This window comes from Rhamphochromis longiceps, linkage group LG6 (genome assembly GCF_057381845.1).
Source record: "Rhamphochromis longiceps isolate RC_006_pf linkage group LG6, R_longiceps_female_GT1.1, whole genome shotgun sequence".
Lineage (NCBI taxonomy): Eukaryota > Metazoa > Chordata > Actinopteri > Cichliformes > Cichlidae > Rhamphochromis > Rhamphochromis longiceps.
In genome coordinates, this window is record NC_140562.1 from 21,408,588 (window position 1) to 21,425,713 (window position 17,126).

At 39.0% G+C, this 17,126-nt stretch overlaps 1 protein-coding gene and 1 long non-coding RNA gene across 3 annotated transcripts; one reads left to right on the forward strand and one right to left on the reverse strand.

Moving 5' to 3' along the window:
* The first annotated feature begins 1,068 nt into the window (after window positions 1-1,068).
* abcg2d (ATP binding cassette subfamily G member 2 (JR blood group)) lies at window positions 1,069-17,120 on the forward strand. The gene is made up of 13 exons (XM_085409687.1): window positions 1,069-1,600; window positions 2,755-2,907; window positions 3,029-3,186; window positions 3,439-3,590; window positions 3,762-3,863; window positions 4,471-4,721; window positions 7,643-7,725; window positions 11,051-11,140; window positions 11,223-11,344; window positions 11,443-11,597; window positions 12,478-12,567; window positions 14,833-14,945; window positions 15,037-17,120. The coding sequence occupies exons 1-13, from the start codon at window positions 1,397-1,399 to the stop codon at window positions 15,182-15,184; spliced, it is 1,821 nt and encodes a 606-aa protein (XP_085265813.1). The 5' UTR covers window positions 1,069-1,396; the 3' UTR covers window positions 15,185-17,120.
* LOC146667913 (uncharacterized) lies at window positions 3,912-11,192 on the reverse strand. Of its 2 annotated transcripts, XR_014912102.1 has the most exons (4): window positions 10,489-11,192; window positions 9,150-9,246; window positions 8,971-9,067; window positions 3,912-4,800 (listed from the first exon to the last, which is right to left on the reverse strand). It is a non-coding gene; the product is annotated as an uncharacterized LOC146667913 (long non-coding RNA). The 2 variants fall into 2 exon arrangements; XR_014912101.1 differs by lacking the exon at window positions 10,489-11,192 and having other exon boundaries at window positions 9,150-10,080.
* Window positions 17,121-17,126: the final 6 nt, after the last annotated feature.

A 17,126-nucleotide genomic window follows, 5' to 3' on the forward strand; every position in this document is an offset into this window, starting at 1 on the left:
CGTGATCCACCGCCAGACCTTAATTCAGTCTTCAACTCCGTTTTAAATCACTGACTCACTCCGTGCTTTCTGAAGTCTCTGAAGTTCTTTAAATTGTTACTTTTTTTAAAAAAAATGATATGATATCTGTATTTGCTGTAAAATCCATTCATGAATATTACTTTAAATGGGATTGGGAGGGATGATTCATTTAATAAAAGTAGTTCATTTCAGCATGTGTCTAAGGACCATATTAACTACTTTGATTCACATGCTTTGTGTCTGTGGCATAAAACTGATACAGTAAAAATCTAAGAAAAAACATTTATAATTGGAAACATAAGCAAATATGTGTCCCAGTATTTGAGTTTCTTTTTTCATTATTAAATCATTACACTCTTTTTGCCTGTGTCACTGTCTCGCAGTGGGATTATGAGACCTGGTCTGAATGCTATTCTTGGACCTACTGGAAGTGGAAAATCTTCGTGAGTACTACTTCAGTTTTCAAAAATACAGTTAGGTCTATAAATCATTGTATTATTATCTTATTACAGTATAAATCAATTAATCAATATGTGATTGAACAAACAGTAATACAAGCAGTACAAGTAAGTATCGCATTTGCTGTGAACAGCCATCTGACATGTTTGACAGAGGGTGGGTTGTGCTTTGGATCATGAGCATTTTCTCTCCTTCACCATTGTTTTCTCTTCTGTTCATACTGGTACGCGTTCATCTTGGTTTCATTTTTCCAAGGTTTTTTTTCCTGAACTGTGCGAGCTCTTGTAGATGTGTAACCAGAGGTTTGCACCTTGTAGTAAACGCTCTGTATTCATGAAAGCGTCTCTTGATCATAGTGCTCTTCACTTGGTTAGATGCGGTGACCCATAGAACTAATTCAGCACTTTAGTCGTCGTAATACTGGGCAGTGGATTCATTGTTTTTAGGAACCAACCAAGTGTTTCATTTGGCCGCTCTTAACCCTGTAAAGCTTGAACCATGATTTTTTTAACCCTCTCAGGCTCAAATTAAGTTTTTGTTGCTAATGCACAAAAGAATACCTGCAGTGGTACTTCTGAGTAAAAAAAAACCTCATAAAATATGTATGTGGGGTAATCAGGTTGTTAGCTTTTAACTGTTGCAAATCTGCAACGCCTGCCTTGAGAGAGTTAAACTGGACTGTTTATTAAACCTTCTGTCAGCTCATAATACTTTGAGCTGACTTCAGATATTACGTCTGCTTCATTTGTCAGTTGAAATTATGAGGGAAAGAGCCTCACCTAGCCACGAAACGTCTTGTTAATTATTTTTGAACCTTTAAAAATGGGGTATTTATGCATAAAAGGCCTGCAATTCCTAAACAGTTAATGTGATATTTTTAGGCCCGTTGAATTCAAATGACATTGTCTGAATACCTATGGACGTAATTGTATATAATCTTGAAATAATTACCTTAATTTTTGTTTTGGATATCTGTAGAATTTTTCTTTGCTCTTTTTCTTTGAGATTCTTGGATATTCTGGCTGCGAGGAAGGATCCCGCAGGTCTCTCGGGTGAAGTTCTCATTGATGGAGCCCCACAGCCTCCAAACTTTAAGTGCCTCTCTGGCTATGTCGTCCAGGTAAATTTGTATTTCTTTAAATAGCTCATATTAACCATTTTATATCCACTCAGATGCACTGATATGGATATAGTGATATTATGTTTTGAAATATATTTATTTGATAAATGTACAGTGCTTAACAAATGCTTGATACCACCTGCCACAAATATTTTAGAAATCTATCAAAAATTTGTTCAAAACTACACATTATGTTACTATTTATCAGGTAAATAACAGCTGAATTTACATTTTTATACCCAAATTTGAGCCGGCACTCTAGTCGTCTCTGAGAAGTCAGGAATTAATTGAGCGTCAATCGCGAAAAATTTTTTTTTCTGTTTAGGAGCACTAGTAAAAAAACCCTGTAATTCTAAAAAATAAAAATAAAAAAATCAGCTTTTTTGTAAAATGTTAAATTGGAAAAATTGTGGATAGGACAGATAAATATATGTTAACATTAAAATAAATCCTTTCAATTAAACAGTGTATGGATGCTGGTGGGTTAATCATTACAGAAACATAAGAATTGCTTTTGATAATTAGCAGTGCTTTTAATTTAGAACAGCTGTGGGATAAAACTTAAATTGTGTTTTGGTCTAATAAACTTGTTAAGCACTGTAAGTCGGAGTCATTCTCTGGTTGATTTTTTACGTACTTAATGCAGCTCTCTTTAGGTGTTAAGTTAAGCAACGTGTAAACTGGCTTTTCACTACTTATTTTTTGTTTTGGGGTCTTTTTCAGTGACGCATTGGCCGGCCTCGACTGGTTTCTTTAAGCTTTCATGCAGAAAAAGCTGAGAGCTTTGACTTTCTCTTAGACGCTGCGTCTGAGAGCAAAGCAAATGTTGTAGGCTGTAAAACCAACTTAACACACAGAGGTTGGCCTTTAAACATTAAACATAGTGCTGAGATTGTTTGTGTTTGTGTTAGACCTCTTTTAAGAAGAAACTCTTGAGATGAGAAATATTTTGTGCAAGTGTCCTTAGAGAAGACAGGCAGGCAGGCTTAGACCTCCCAGAAAAACCTGCAAACCCTGCCGAGGTTCACTCCTTGCAGTGAGGCAGTGAACTCCGTCTTGTTTCTGGTTGTTTCCCTTAAGGATTTGTGGAAATGATAACTACAAAATAGCTTTTCAGTTTGTGACCTTTGATCAAGCTTTGGTCTCCCTGCTAGGAAGATGTGGTCATGGGCACCCTGACCGTGAGGGAGAATCTGCGTTTTTCTGCCGCTCTGCGACTGCACGTCTCCGTGCCTCAGGTCGAGAAGGAGGCTCGAGTCAATCACCTCATTAAAGAACTGGGTCTCACCGAAGTGGCTGACTCCAAGGTGCTGCAGATAATCACAGCCTGTCACTCACCTGTCCTCTAACAAGCAGCCTGCCCCGGCAGATGAAGCTCGTTTTCAGCGATTCCCGTTGTGTTTTGTTGGTGTTTTTTTTGTTCCTCAGGTGGGCACGCAGATGACCCGAGGAATCTCAGGAGGAGAGAGAAAGAGGACAAACATCGGCATGGAGCTGATCATCGATCCTGCTGTCCTATTTCTGGATGAACCAACCACCGGGCTAGACGCAAGCACTGCTAACTCTGTCCTGCTCCTGCTGAAAAGGTGAGAAAGCCCGGACTCTCTCTAATTTCTCAGATTTCTTTAAAGTAAAGTAAAATCTTGAGCTTCTGGCCTTTAAAGAATTTTTAAAAGTGTTTCAAGCTAAATTCTGGAGTTTGGTTAACTTTAAACAGAAGCTTATCACTTTACATAGAAGAATTACAGCAGGAAAACTGCTGCTGTTTGCTTCTACTTTATTTAGATCAATTTATTGTGGTGCCTATTGATTTTTTACTGTGTTATGTGTCTTTTCAGAATGGCGAGTCATGGTAGAACCATAATTATGTCCATCCACCAACCTCGCTACTCCATCTACAGACTGTTTGACACTCTCACACTGTTGGTCGGTGGTAAAATGGTGTACCATGGACCAGCACCAAACGCTTTGGACTACTTTGCCAACATCGGTGATTACACTGACTAAACAGTAACATCACAAGACACTTCTTTACAGTTTTCTTTAATTTATGAAGTAAATAAATGTAGATGGATGTGCAGCTTCTAAAAAAGCTGCAGGGTCACTATATGTATAGGATTTGCTTTGATATTGAGCTGCAACATTGTGATTTGTGTTCAAGGCTATGCCTGCGAGGCCCACAACAACCCAGCTGACTTCTTTTTGGATGTGATTAACGGAGACTTCACCGCCACAGCAATGACCAAAGTGCACGGCTCTGAAGGTAGCGGCATAATTAACCAACTATGAATATTCAGTCAAGTTTGTATCACATCTCCTGGTTTAATAGAATAACAACAAACAAACATATCCTGTGCAAATGTGCCCATTTCTTTGCATTTTTCTTTGATTTTGCAACATCCACAAAAAGGCACGATACAATAAAGAAGATACAGTATTTTTACCTGGAACTTTTTATTAACAAGTTATTTAAAGTGTTTTAAATTTGACATTTATAGTGATTAGAACAACATGTCAAACGCACAAATTAGAGTTGACAGAGTAAAACAGGAACACAGATGGTTTTTACTGGACCTCATAACGCCTTAATTTTTGTTAACATTTTCTGCAAGTGAAAAAATTTCACGTGAAAACGTAAGCAGAAAAAATCAGGGATTCCTTCACATCCATGGGAGAGTTTGATAAAGTCATGTAGAAAACAGCTGAAGTCGTGGCTGCTAAAGGGGGTTCTACAAGCTGTTGAATCGTGGGGTGTACATAGTCGACCATTAACTCTATTCTAGAGTCAAATCTGTATATAAAGTGCCAGAGTGAATTGGTGCTATGAACATAAAATATAACTGAGTGGGTTTTTTTGTATTTGTGAACAGATTTGGACTTCAAGGAGCTCAGTAGCTCCAGGCAGAGCATCGAGGAGCGCCTGGTGGATGAGTACAGGAACAGCGGTTACTCCAGCAACACACGAGCCGAACTGGAACGCATTGTTATAGATAAGCGCTGTGGGTCCCTCCCAAAGTCCCGCACCATCACCTACAACAGCTCGTTCTTTCACCAGCTACGATGGGTCCTTCACAGAACATTTCAGAACCTCATGTTGAACCCCCAAACATCTGTGGCCCAGGTAAGCACGTACACCATCGTCTTTTAGGGCACGCGTTCGACTTTCAGACGTCGGTCAGTGCCACTCTCGTGTCTGTCAGCTGAACATAAAGCTCATTAGCTGGTGAAGACTTTTACCAACTTTTTTGTAGCTATATGGGTAACTTTAAATAGTTAATTAGTGACAGGTTTAAACTTAAGTATGTTTAAAAATAAAAGCATACACTGTTCCAAAAAATAGTAATGTCAAAGTATCTTACTGTATATTTTACAGTTTTGTACTGTCTTTCTAGAATATCATGAAATTTACATAGGTAGACTGTGATTTTACATGTCAAAGGTAAAATAACATAACATCACTGTAAATATAGTAAAACACAATTTACTTGTTTTTTAAATACCGTAATTGTCGGGCTATAAGCCGCTACTTTTTCCACAAGCTTTGAACCCTGCGGCTTTTAGTCAGGTGCGGCTTTTCTATGGATTGTCCCTGATTTTTGTCATATCGTAAGACGATTTGTTTTGTTTGTTCCGCTGTTGTACGGCACTACGTTGCCTGGCGGAAGGGCATGTGATCAGACACACAGTATCGGTGTTCAAGAGTGGTATGTTGGTCACATGTCCATCCGCCAGGCAACATAGTGCCGTACAAGTAGCACGAAAAACAAACTTCAAAGTAGCGCTACGCGTTCAGCGGGAGTCGTGGATGGTGTGCAGCAATAAACTTGCGAAAAGCAAGTTATGCTCAACTCCACCGGTGGAATCTGACAGCGTGGAAAAGTGTGAAAACATCCATCCATCCACCTGAGCCTAAAAGGTAGTCTGAATCTATTTTTCTGGTGTGCTGTAGGTTATTGTTATGTACTACATTTGTTACTCGTTTATGAAGCACAGCACATGTTTCGTACTTGTAATTACCGCTACTTGTACATATACCTAAAAAGTTGTGCAAATATGTACCCATAACTTATTTTTCAAAATATTAATAAAAGTGATGTGTCTCCAAACAGCCATCTCTTTCCTGACAATTTGCTTTGTGCATATTCTCTTACATATGACAAGTCAACATTGAAACACCTGCGGCTTTTAGTCAGGTGCGGCTAATGTATGTACAAAACAGGATTTTCCCCTGATTTTAGCTTGTGCGGCTAATATTCAGGTGCGCTTTGTAGTCCGGGAAATACGGTATATATTTTTTGTACATATGTATATTTAGATTGTAAAAATACATTCAGAAATGTATCATAATTTCACAAATATTTGTCTGTTATGTGAGAGAATGATCTGTTAAATTCAAATGTAATACTATGGAAAAATATATAAAATGATAGAAAATTAATGAGAATAATCAATAATTAAAGGAGTATTTGAATTATAATTTTGCTGAAAATTTCATGTCATCTAGGTCTGATTCAATAATTCAGAGGTAACAAGTGAAAATATAATTAATAGAAATAAAAACAAACAAAAAAAACATATAAAACATTGCCCGGCCACGCTGTGCTAATTATATATTTTAAAAAATAAATGTAGAGGTAGGAATTGCAATTAATATAAATCTCAAAGTATTCACAACATTCCTGAACAGAAATAGGCCTCTGCACCTGGGTGAGGGTGTGGCCATGAAAACAATGTGACATGCCATTGGATGTTGGGACACATAATAACATGACGCTAAGCATCGGCCAATGAATGTGAACTAACAACTACAAGGTCGCGGGTATGGCTGCACTGTAGGAAAAAATCCTAATATGAAAGTATTTTACTGTGCATTTTACAGTTTTGTTCTGTTCTTCTAGAATATCATTAACGTTACGTAAATAGACTGTGAATTCACATTTCGAATGTAAATTAACGTTAAATCACTGTAATGTAATACAACATAATATTCATGATTGCCGGAATATTACCGTTTTTTAGGATTTGTTTTTTTTCCCTATTTATAGATAATTTCATTGTTTAATCACATTAACATGTTCCTAATTTAATGTTTAAGATCACTTGAAAAGGCAAGATCCCATGTAAAATTAGCGCAACAAACTGTATTGTCATTACTGGAAATAACCGTATTTTTATGAGGAAGTTATTTTTTGTTATTTTACGGTAGTATTTTGGCGCCCCAGCTGCCAGAATATTACCGTTTTTTAATGTTTTTTTTTAACAGTGTACATTGTATTGGCCCCATCATCGTGAGCAGGATACGCAGCGTGTTAGAGGGGTCACCTTTATGCCCCCATTAGTCGCCCCATGGCGGCAAAATGCTGTCAGAAGTCTCCTCACTTTAAGAATTATTAACAGCTAATTGGTCCTAAATAAGTCAAAAATAATCCTTCGAGAAGGTTCCTTGGTGGCGTGGGTGCTGTAATCAGCTTTGGTGACTGTTGTGACCCCACTCCTGCCTCTTTGGGCCTGAACCTGAACTGATATCATATCTAGCCAAAGCCCCTTGGCCCCGGTGTGGGAGTCATCACATGATGGCATCATGACCTATCCCGCCGCTGCCCAGCTTCCACATGAGGGACTGAGGGGAATGAGGTGAAAAAGGCTCAACCTTACTGGCTTATCCCTTCACCCTGGGAACCGCTTAGTCCTGTCATAACCTGTAAATAGTTTCAGCTTAAAACATGTCTTGCTTTCACCTTTTTTCCCCTCCATTCAGTCATCTCACCCCAGGATCAGTTCAGGAGGACATAACCTTAGCATTTTCTGCTCACTTCAGTCCTTTGTACCCATGTTTTTGTTTTGTTTTTTACCCCCAAAAGTTTAATTTAGTTTTTCCATAAACTAAATTCAAGTTTGGATTAAACTTACCAGTTTAATCCAAACTGGTAAGTTTGGATTAAACTGGACTTCAGGAGGTTTTAAGGTTTTTTATATAACAACATATTGAATGTGTATGTTGTAGGCACAGAAGTCATCACGTTGTCTAAATCTCTTACGCAGCTGGGAGTCAACGTTTTCCTCGCTCTCATCGTGGGAGCCATTTTCTTTGGGGTCAAAGATGATCAGAGTGGTATTCAGAACAGGTGAGAGAACTGCTCTCAACAGTGAGCTGGAGTCACATAATAATATTTTACAAAATGTTCTGAGTATGTAATGTGACTGTCCTGCTGTCATCTCCAAAAAAAAAAAAAACATCTTCATGGCTAAATAATTTGTACTTTGATCATTTTAATGTTGTGTGTTATTTGTTTATTTAAAGCATTCCTATTGTCTAAATGCCACAGCAGCTAATCAGCTAATCGCTCTCACTTATAATACTTATTACATCGGTGTAATTTAGCTGGTTTAATACATATGGCACTCCATGAAATGCATGTAATAATGTAAAGCTCACACAGCAAAATTCCTTTTGTCTCTCATCGTCTGCAGGCCAATAAATACCTCAACATACTCTTATAAAATCGATGTTTTTATTAACTGTCACATTAACACAGCCCTCGGCCTGTTACTGCAGTATGACTGTTACTTCCCCATCGGGTCTTGCAGTTATCGCAGTAAACCATCTGATTTAGAGGAAATGTTGGCACGTGTGAGTGAACAATGCAGCTTAAAAAATGCTCGAGAAAGTCCTTCGCCTCCATAGTCGGGGTGTGAGACGCAGCGATGTGGTTCAGATATGGGTTTAATACACTTGTAAAAGGTTCATTTAAGACTACAAACCAGTCAGCTAACATGAAAAATGTCAACCTAAGATTTGACGCTAAAATGTTTAAGCTATATTCATGGCTTGGTTTAGTAATGCTTCGTTGATCGCTTAAGCCTGTAAAATAACATTTGGGTTGCCAGTTTGTAGAGTGTCTTTCTTTAGCATGGTACTTCACTTGAAGACACAGTGTGTCTTTGCTTCCCTCTTTCCAGATTTCTTGTGTGTGCCTCATGTCAGCAAACTGAGCGAATCCAGCAGCATTCGTGAGGAAAATTACTAATAAGCAATTTATTAATTGTTTGGACTCTACATATTTTATAGATGATGTTTTCCACAATATGTAAACCCCAAAACTCTTTTTTAATGCGCTGCAACTACAAAAAATCTATATCGATGGGCAAATGTTTAAATTAGTAGCTTTAGTAGCATTTATTTTTATTAGTAAGCCATTGTTTTAAACTGGACTTCTTTTATTGTTTCGTTTTAGGTTGTTTTGTTTTTATTTTTTAATACTATGCGTTTACACGCTAAAGGCAACATGTTTCCCCATAAATGTTCAGGTCAGTGACCGCTTCTGGTGAAAAAGTGTGAAAGGTAATTCCCGCTCGGTTAATCTTCTTACCGTTTTTTATTGGGCACAACCTGGTACTCGCAAGTCCAGCGAAGCCCATCAGAGACCTCAGTGGTCTCCCTTTTTCCTTTCAGTAGTGTACAGGGACCTAATGTGATTATATTCAAGGTCAGTGCACATGCAGAATGGCAGACAGCCCGTACGTGGCTTAAATGTCTCAAGTTTCTCACCCCTCCTTCATCTTTGCTTGGTGTAGGGGCTAATATTGGGGCAACAACAATCAGCATCAACAGTCAGCGTAGGAAAATCAGCAATGAGGGGAAAAACCTAGAAACAAACGCAAAAGAAATTTGTGAGGAGTCGTGTGAAATATTGCTCAGATTGGGAGTCTGTGCTCAGGACATCGGTGACAAACTACTGCAAACATTTTCAAGTTTTCAAAGGTCACGTTACAGTATGTAAGATCTTTAGTCTTTATTCTGCTCTGAACATGACTGTTTTCTTAACAGTTCAGTACTGTGCTGAAATTCTTGAGCCGCCACTCACTTCTTTATGTTTTGCTAAGAAAATGTGAAATAAGTACAGTGATTTGTGCAAACTCCATACAGTATATTCCTGTACAGAGTTTGTACAATTCCCCATACTGAAAAGTCAATATTTGGTCTGACTACCATTATTCTTCTACACAGCCTGAACTCCTTTAGGCAAGCTTTCTTACCATTTCTTTAAGTTATCTTTGGGGATAGTTTTCTGGGCTTCTTGACGGACATTCAAAGGTCTTTGGATGTTGGCTGGCTTTTGTTCTGTTCTCTGTCAACATTATAATGACGAAGTCTGGGCTCCAATAGTTCCCCAGGCTTTCTGAAAGACCTTCAGAAGATCTGGAGAACTATTGCTCAAGAAACTCTGGCTCTTTGAAGGCAAAATATAAGGAAATGAGGAGTGGCTCAAGACTTTTGCACAAAGCTGTGTCTTTGCTTCTGTGTTGATTGACAGGTTGGAGTCTCATGTTATTTTTTTTCTAAGACTTTTCCTGGCAAGCATCCTATACAGGTCTTATCTGTGCAGTCGCTTTTTGAGTATCCGGTTGTTCAGTCTGACGTCACTAGCCGTGTCTGGGTCTAAACTCCGCTGCAGGTCCATATATCAAACGACCACTATGGCATTACTGAGAGTTGAAAAACTGTCTAAAGTCTTTCATCTTTAATAAAATGATCAGCGTTCTGCTCTACCAGGTGTAACAATTGCGTTTAACATCCAGGCATCCATGAAAACGGAATTTATGACATTTAACGGAGTTAGAAGTTAGCAGGGAGTTAGCTCGCTAGCTTCTATCTAAATACAATATAGCATGTCCTGACTGCGGGGTTTTGGAAACAAATTAAAATGTACAGCTCTGTTATCACTTCCAGCATAAATGAAGACAGGAAACTAAACAGCAGTGACGTTTGTAGGGTTACTGAAGTTTGGCTAGCTGGTATATAATGATGTGCTACGTGACCGCTAGCGACACAGCTATGTTAGCATAATATAAACAAGCTAACTTTTTTTCCACTCGATAAAAGTTACCGTGAGTGTTCTCGGTGGTCAGGAACAAATGTAATCGCATGGCAGGATGCTGTAAAAGGACCAAACTTCAGCCAGGAGAACAACTGAGATAATCCATCCACAATACGAGGTTAGTCATTCATATACTGCTGCATGGGCTGGGCTGTAGTTACATCCTAAGGTTTTAAAAACTGAGCTTAAATAAATGATTAGCAGTAATAAAAGCCGAGGGAGGTCAACAGTGATCACTGACTGTTTTAGGAGCTTTTTGAGATCAAATATAAGAAAATACATAACATTAAACATGTTAACAACACAAAAGCCATATTAAACGCAGACTACTTTAGACCCGGAAGTAGGATTTGTCGCGTCATCACTGAACAACCGGATAGCGTGCACTTTAAGTGTTGTGCTGTCCGAGAGGTTCCAATTCCAACTTTATTTATACAGCACCAAATTACAAAAACAGTCGCCTCAAAGCGCTTTCTATTCCAAGGTAGACCCTACAATAATACCTACAGAGAAAAACCCAACAATCACATGACCCCCAGTGACCAGACTTTTGCTTTTCTGATTGCTCCAGGATGGGCGCCCTCTTCTTCATCACTACCAACCAGTGTTTCAGTACTGTCTCTGCTGCCGAGCTCTTCATCACTGAGAGGAAACTCTTTGTGTAAGTTCTCCATCAGGACGCCGTATACGTGTGTGTGTGACTCTAGATTGAACTGTTGCTTTATGTGTTTCTCTCGTGACAGGCACGAGTACATCAGCGGCTACTACAGAGTGTCTGTCTACTTCCTTTCTAAGATCCTGTCTGATATCGCTCTGCGCACCGTCACCTCTGTTATCTTCAGCTGTGTTGTCTATTTTTTGATTGGTGAGACTTTTATCTATTTATCTATTTTAATTTTTGCATTTAAATTTAAATAAATGACATCAGTGTGTAAAAGCGCACAAAACTGTGTGTCCAACCAGGGCTCAAATCCACAGCAGAAGCCTTTTTTGTCTTCATGCTGACGGTGACTCTGGTGGCTTACACAGCCACAGCCATGACCATGGCCATCTCAGCTGACCAGAGTGTCGTGGCTCTTGCCAACATCCTCATGACCATCACCTTTGTCTTCATGATGGTAAGAGATACAGCAACCCCATGACCCACATAAATAAGTTGGAAGGGAGAAGGAGTAAAGATGACATCTCCGTTTTTTGTTTTAGGCAACTTTAGGGTTTTTTAAAAAAAAGAAATGAGACATTTTAAACAGAAGACTCACTGATGACATAAACTCACTGGTCACTTTAACATCAGATGTGGTTATAAAGGGATGGAGATGGTCGGCTATGCTGGGGTGTGGTCTTATTCAAGGTTTGATGTGTCGTGCATTCAGAGATGCTCTTCTGCACACTTGGACTGTCACGAGTTGGTTGCTGTTGCCTGCTCAGAGCAGTCTGACCATTCTCCTTTTACTTTTGGCATCAACAAAGCATTTTCACCCAGACCTGCCATTCACTGGATATTTTCTCATTTTTTGAGATTGCTGTGTGGGCAAAAATTCACTTCAATCACCTTTCTTTCCCATTCTGATGCTCAGTTTGAACTTCAGCAGGTCTTCTTGACCTTGTGTACTTGCTTAAATGCACCAAGTTGCTACTACGGGGTTGACAAATTAAGTATAAGAACGGCAATGCCTAATGAAGTGGCCAGTAAGTGCATTTTAAATGATTGTTGATTGATTTCTTAATCAATAGCAAAATTTTCCAGAAAACATTGACTATTGAATCTATATCTGACTAAGTCTCTATAAGCAACACAGATATATTATATTATCCGTATATTATAATGAACAATAGACAGTTATTCATCTACGTTTTACTGTCTGATAGTAAAAGCTCCCGTGAGACTATTAACATCCTGCATCTGGACTTTGAAACATTTAGATGTGTTTGTAAGTCGTGTTATGTCAGCTCTACCCTCCAGAAAAAAGACATCTAAACTGACTTTGTGTCTGCTAGATTTTTTCAGGACTCCTGGTGAATCTACCCAGCACCAAAGACTGGTTGGCTTGGCTGAAGTACTTTAGTATTCCTCGTTATGGTCTTGCAGTAAGTCAGCATTAAAGGTTTTGACAGCAGACGATGCAGATATATAGAGAAAGTAGCAGAAACAATTCAAAATTCAGACAGAGGTTATCACCTCAATGAAATACAGTGGGGCAAAAAAGTATTTAGTCAGCCACCGATTGTGCAAGTTCCCCCACCTAAAATGATGACAGAGGTCAGTAATTTGCACCAGAGGTACACTTCAACTGTGAGAGACAGAATGTGAAAAAAAAAAATCCATGAATTCACATGGTAGGATTTGTAAAGAATTTATTCATAAATCAGGGTGGAAAATAAGTATTTGGTCAATAACAAAAATACAACTCAATACTTTGTAACATAACCTTTGTTGGCAATAACAGAGGTCAAACGCTTACTATAGGTCTTTACCAGGTTTGCACACACAGTAGCTGGTATTTTGGCCCATTCCTCCATGCAGATCTTCTCGAGAGCAGTGATGTTTTGGGGCTGTCGCCGAGCAACACGGACTTTCAACTCCCGCCACAGATTTTCTATGGGGTTGAGGTCTGGAGACTGGCTAGGCCACTCCAGGACTTTCAAATGCTTCTTACGGAGCCACTCCTTTGTTGCCCGGGCGGTGTGTTTTGGATCATTGTCATGTTGGAAGACCCAGCCTCATTTCATCTTCAAAGTTCTCACTGATGGAAGGAGATTTTGGCTCAAAATCTCACGATACATGGCCCCATTCATTCTGTCCTTAACACGGATCAGTCGTCCTGTCCCCTTGGCAGAAAAACAGCCCCATAGCATGATGTTTCCACCCCCATGCTTCACAGTAGGTATGGTGTTCTTGGGATGCAACTCAGTATTCTTCTTCCTCCAAACACGACGAGTTGAGTTTATACCAAAAAGTTCTACTTTGGTTTCATCTGACCACATGACATTCTCCCAATCCTCTGCTGTATCATCCATGTGCTCTCTGGCAAACTTCAGACGGGCCTGGACATGCACTGGCTTCAGCAGCGGAACACGTCTGGCACTGCGGGATTTGATTCCCTGCTGTTGTAGTGTGTTACTGATGGTGACCTTTGTTACTTTGGTCCCAGCTCTCTGCAGGTCATTCACCAGGTCCCCCCGTGTGGTTCTGGGATCTTTGCTCACCGTTCTCATGATCATTTTGACCCCACGGGATGAGATCTTGCGTGGAGCCCCAGATCGAGGGAGATTATCAGTGGTCTTGTATGTCTTCCATTTTCTGATGATTGCTCCCACAGTTGATTTTTTCACACCAAGCTGCTTGCCTATTGTAGATTCACTCTTCCCAGTCTGGTGCAGGTCTACAAGACTTTTCCTGGTGTCCTTCGAAAGCTCTTTGGTCTTGGCCATGGCGGAGTTTGGAGTCTGACTGTTTGAGGCTGTGGACAGGTGTCTTTTATACAGATGATGAGTTCAAACAGGTGCCATTCATACAGGTAACGAGTGGGGGACAGAAAAGCTTCTTACAGAAGACGTTACAGGTCTGTGAGAGCCAGAGATTTTCCTTGTTTGAGGTGACCAAATACTTATTTTCCACCCTAATTTACGAATAAATTCTTTACAAATCCTACCATGTGGATTCATGGATTTTTTTTTTCACATTCTGTCTCTCACAGTTGAAGTGTACCTCTGGTGCAAATTACTGACCTCTGTCATCATTTTAAGTGGGGGAACTTGCACAATCGGTGGCTGACTAAATACTTTTTTGCCCCACTGTAAATACACATCACAGACAACCTCCTTCACATATATGTTTTAGCAGTTTTAGTTTTAATTGTCTGTAAGTGTGTTTTTATTGAACTGGGGTTGGACCTGAACTGGGCTCTAAACTTGATGTTAGATGGCTGAATGCATAGACTTAAACAGACTTCTCTGATTTTAACTGTTGGGTGTGGCACATTATACCAAACATACATGACCAAGTGGATAGCCTACTGATAATGCGCTTTAAAAACCCCATGTATAGTAACTGTCATGTTTGAAGATGGAGCCAAACTCAAAGGAGAGGATTAAGGCCAACAAACTAGGGACCAACTGACCACAAGCACAGCTAAAGACAGCGTGCAAGAGACAAGAGACTTTAAAAATGAAACAGGAAATTACTTTATATGGCAACATATACGTGAAAAGGGAGTTGAGACCCAAAAGAGAATAGCTACATTACATTTATTGTTTTAAAATGGAACAAATGATCTGCCAAACGCACCATATTGTATTTAAATTGTTCTGCTAAGGATTTACTGCTCTGCCTCACCTGCTGTCTTTGTTCAGGCCTTGAAGATAAACGAATTTGTGGGTCTGAGGTTCTGCGAAGAGGTTGTAATCCGAAACAGCAACATGTCAGCTATGACAGCCAACTGCACTGTGAAAACAGCTGGCCAGACGTGAGTAATTGGTCCAGTTCTGTCTTACTGGTTAACAACATGTTGTATTGTGGCTCTAATATCTGACCAGTTTGAACATGCCTCATTTCAGATGCACAGGAGAGCAGTATCTGGAGTACCTGGGCATAGACTACACCTGCTGGGGTCTGTGGGAGAATCATGTAGCTTTGACTGTTATGATGATCATATTTCTCATCATTGCCTATCTGAAGCTTCGCTTCATCAAGAAATTTACTTAATGCGTTATCTGTTTTTTACTTTAATGTACCAGCACTGATAGATCTTGTGCTCAGAAATAGCACAATTAAAGCTACATTTATATATTGGGGGTTTAGTTTTATTTTACACTGCCCTCATATCTTTAGCATATAATGAAGCGAGAAAGTTAGAGTACAAGTGCAAATACTGAAATAAAAAGCTGAAAGCAGCCGAAAACAGCTAGCTAAACTTTTCTAGAGTTCACGTTTTTACCATTAGTCTCCCTGTAAAGCTCATAAAATCTTATTGTGTGTTGTGTTCAGCTGCTCATTAACCCTTTTACGCATAGTGGTCACTACAGTGGACAGCTATTCAAACACTGTTTTCTTGTATTCATATCAGTGTTGATGGTACACTTGCACATAAACCACTACATTGGACACTGATGTGTCACTCCATACCCTGCCGCTCACTCTAAAGGTGATGTTGTCATGTAAAAAACTATTTGAAAAATACACGTTTAAAAAATGAAGTTCAAAAATCTTTTTTTCATGCCTAAAGATGAATAAAAATACTGATTAAGGTTGTCCTAATCAATCACATGGTAGCAACTCAATGCATTGATGCATGCAGACATGAACAAGATGACCTGCTAAAGTTCAAACAGAGCATCAGAATATAGAGGAAAGGTGATTTAACTTGAACATGAAATGGTTTTTGGTACTAAATGGATTGGTCTGAGTGTTTCTGAAGCTACTGATCTACTGGGATTTTCCCCACACAACTATCTCTAGGGTTTACAGAAAAAAGTCAGAAAAAATAGAAAATATCTATTGAGCAGCAGGTCTCTGGGTGAAAATGCCTTCTTGATCGCAGAGGTCAGACATTCAACAATATCCAACTTGTTAAAATCAAAGTGTACAGAAGAGCATCTGTAAATACATGACAAACCTTGAAGCAGGTGGACTACAGCAGCAGAAGACCACATCACAGCCTACCTGTGTTGCTCACCCTGTCCCTTTTGGATCGCAGTGTACCCATCTTCTGATGGCTGCTTCATGCAGGATAACACACCATATCACAAAACTCAAATCATCTCAAACTGGTTTCTTTAACATGACAGTGAGTTCGCTGTGCTCGAATGACCTCTACAGTCAGCAGATCTGAATCCAGTACACTATATTTGGGACGTGGTGGAATGGGAGATTGATGTGAGCTGACAAATATGCAGCAGCTGTGTGATGCTATCATGTCAGTATAGACCAAAGTCTGTGAGGAAAATTTCCAGCTCCTTTTTAAATCTCCCCAACAAAGAATTAAAGCAGCTCTGAAGGCAAAAGGGGTCCAACCCAGTACTAGCAACCTAGTGGAGATGCCAGTGTGTGTATTTATTGTGCAGATATAAAAGTACCAGTATACCAAGTGAGCAAGTATGGCTGTTTCCCAAAATATCAAAACCTAGTTGTTGGTTCCTTTGTTTACTGTTATATAAGTTTAGTCTGGATAAAATCTTTGTGGGTATAAAAAATTGTGAGTCCAAAACAAACTAGACAGAATATTTTCAAATTATAGGATAAAATTGTGAATTTTCCAAAGTGAAAAAGTGTAGAAATTAAAAAGTATACTGGCCTCAAAGTAAACTTTCAAAGCTGTTTATTAATATTTACTTCTGCAGCATTTGTCAGTTTGTGACTTTTTCCCAATACCTTTGTAACCCAGTTGTTTTGATTAAAGTTTCCAAATTATACTTATTTAATTGTGCTATTAATTTTTCATAATATAATTAAAAGCTGATCATTTGTAATTGTAGACATTAAAGCATTACATCAAGTGGCTTTATCTGTTTTCCAAAGCAAAACTCTGTAATACATTTATACTCTGTTAGTTTTTTCATACCATGTATAAAGATCTTCATGTAACTTTTGGTCTTGTGTTTTTTTATTATTATTAATGCATTAATTATTATTAATACAGTTATAAACC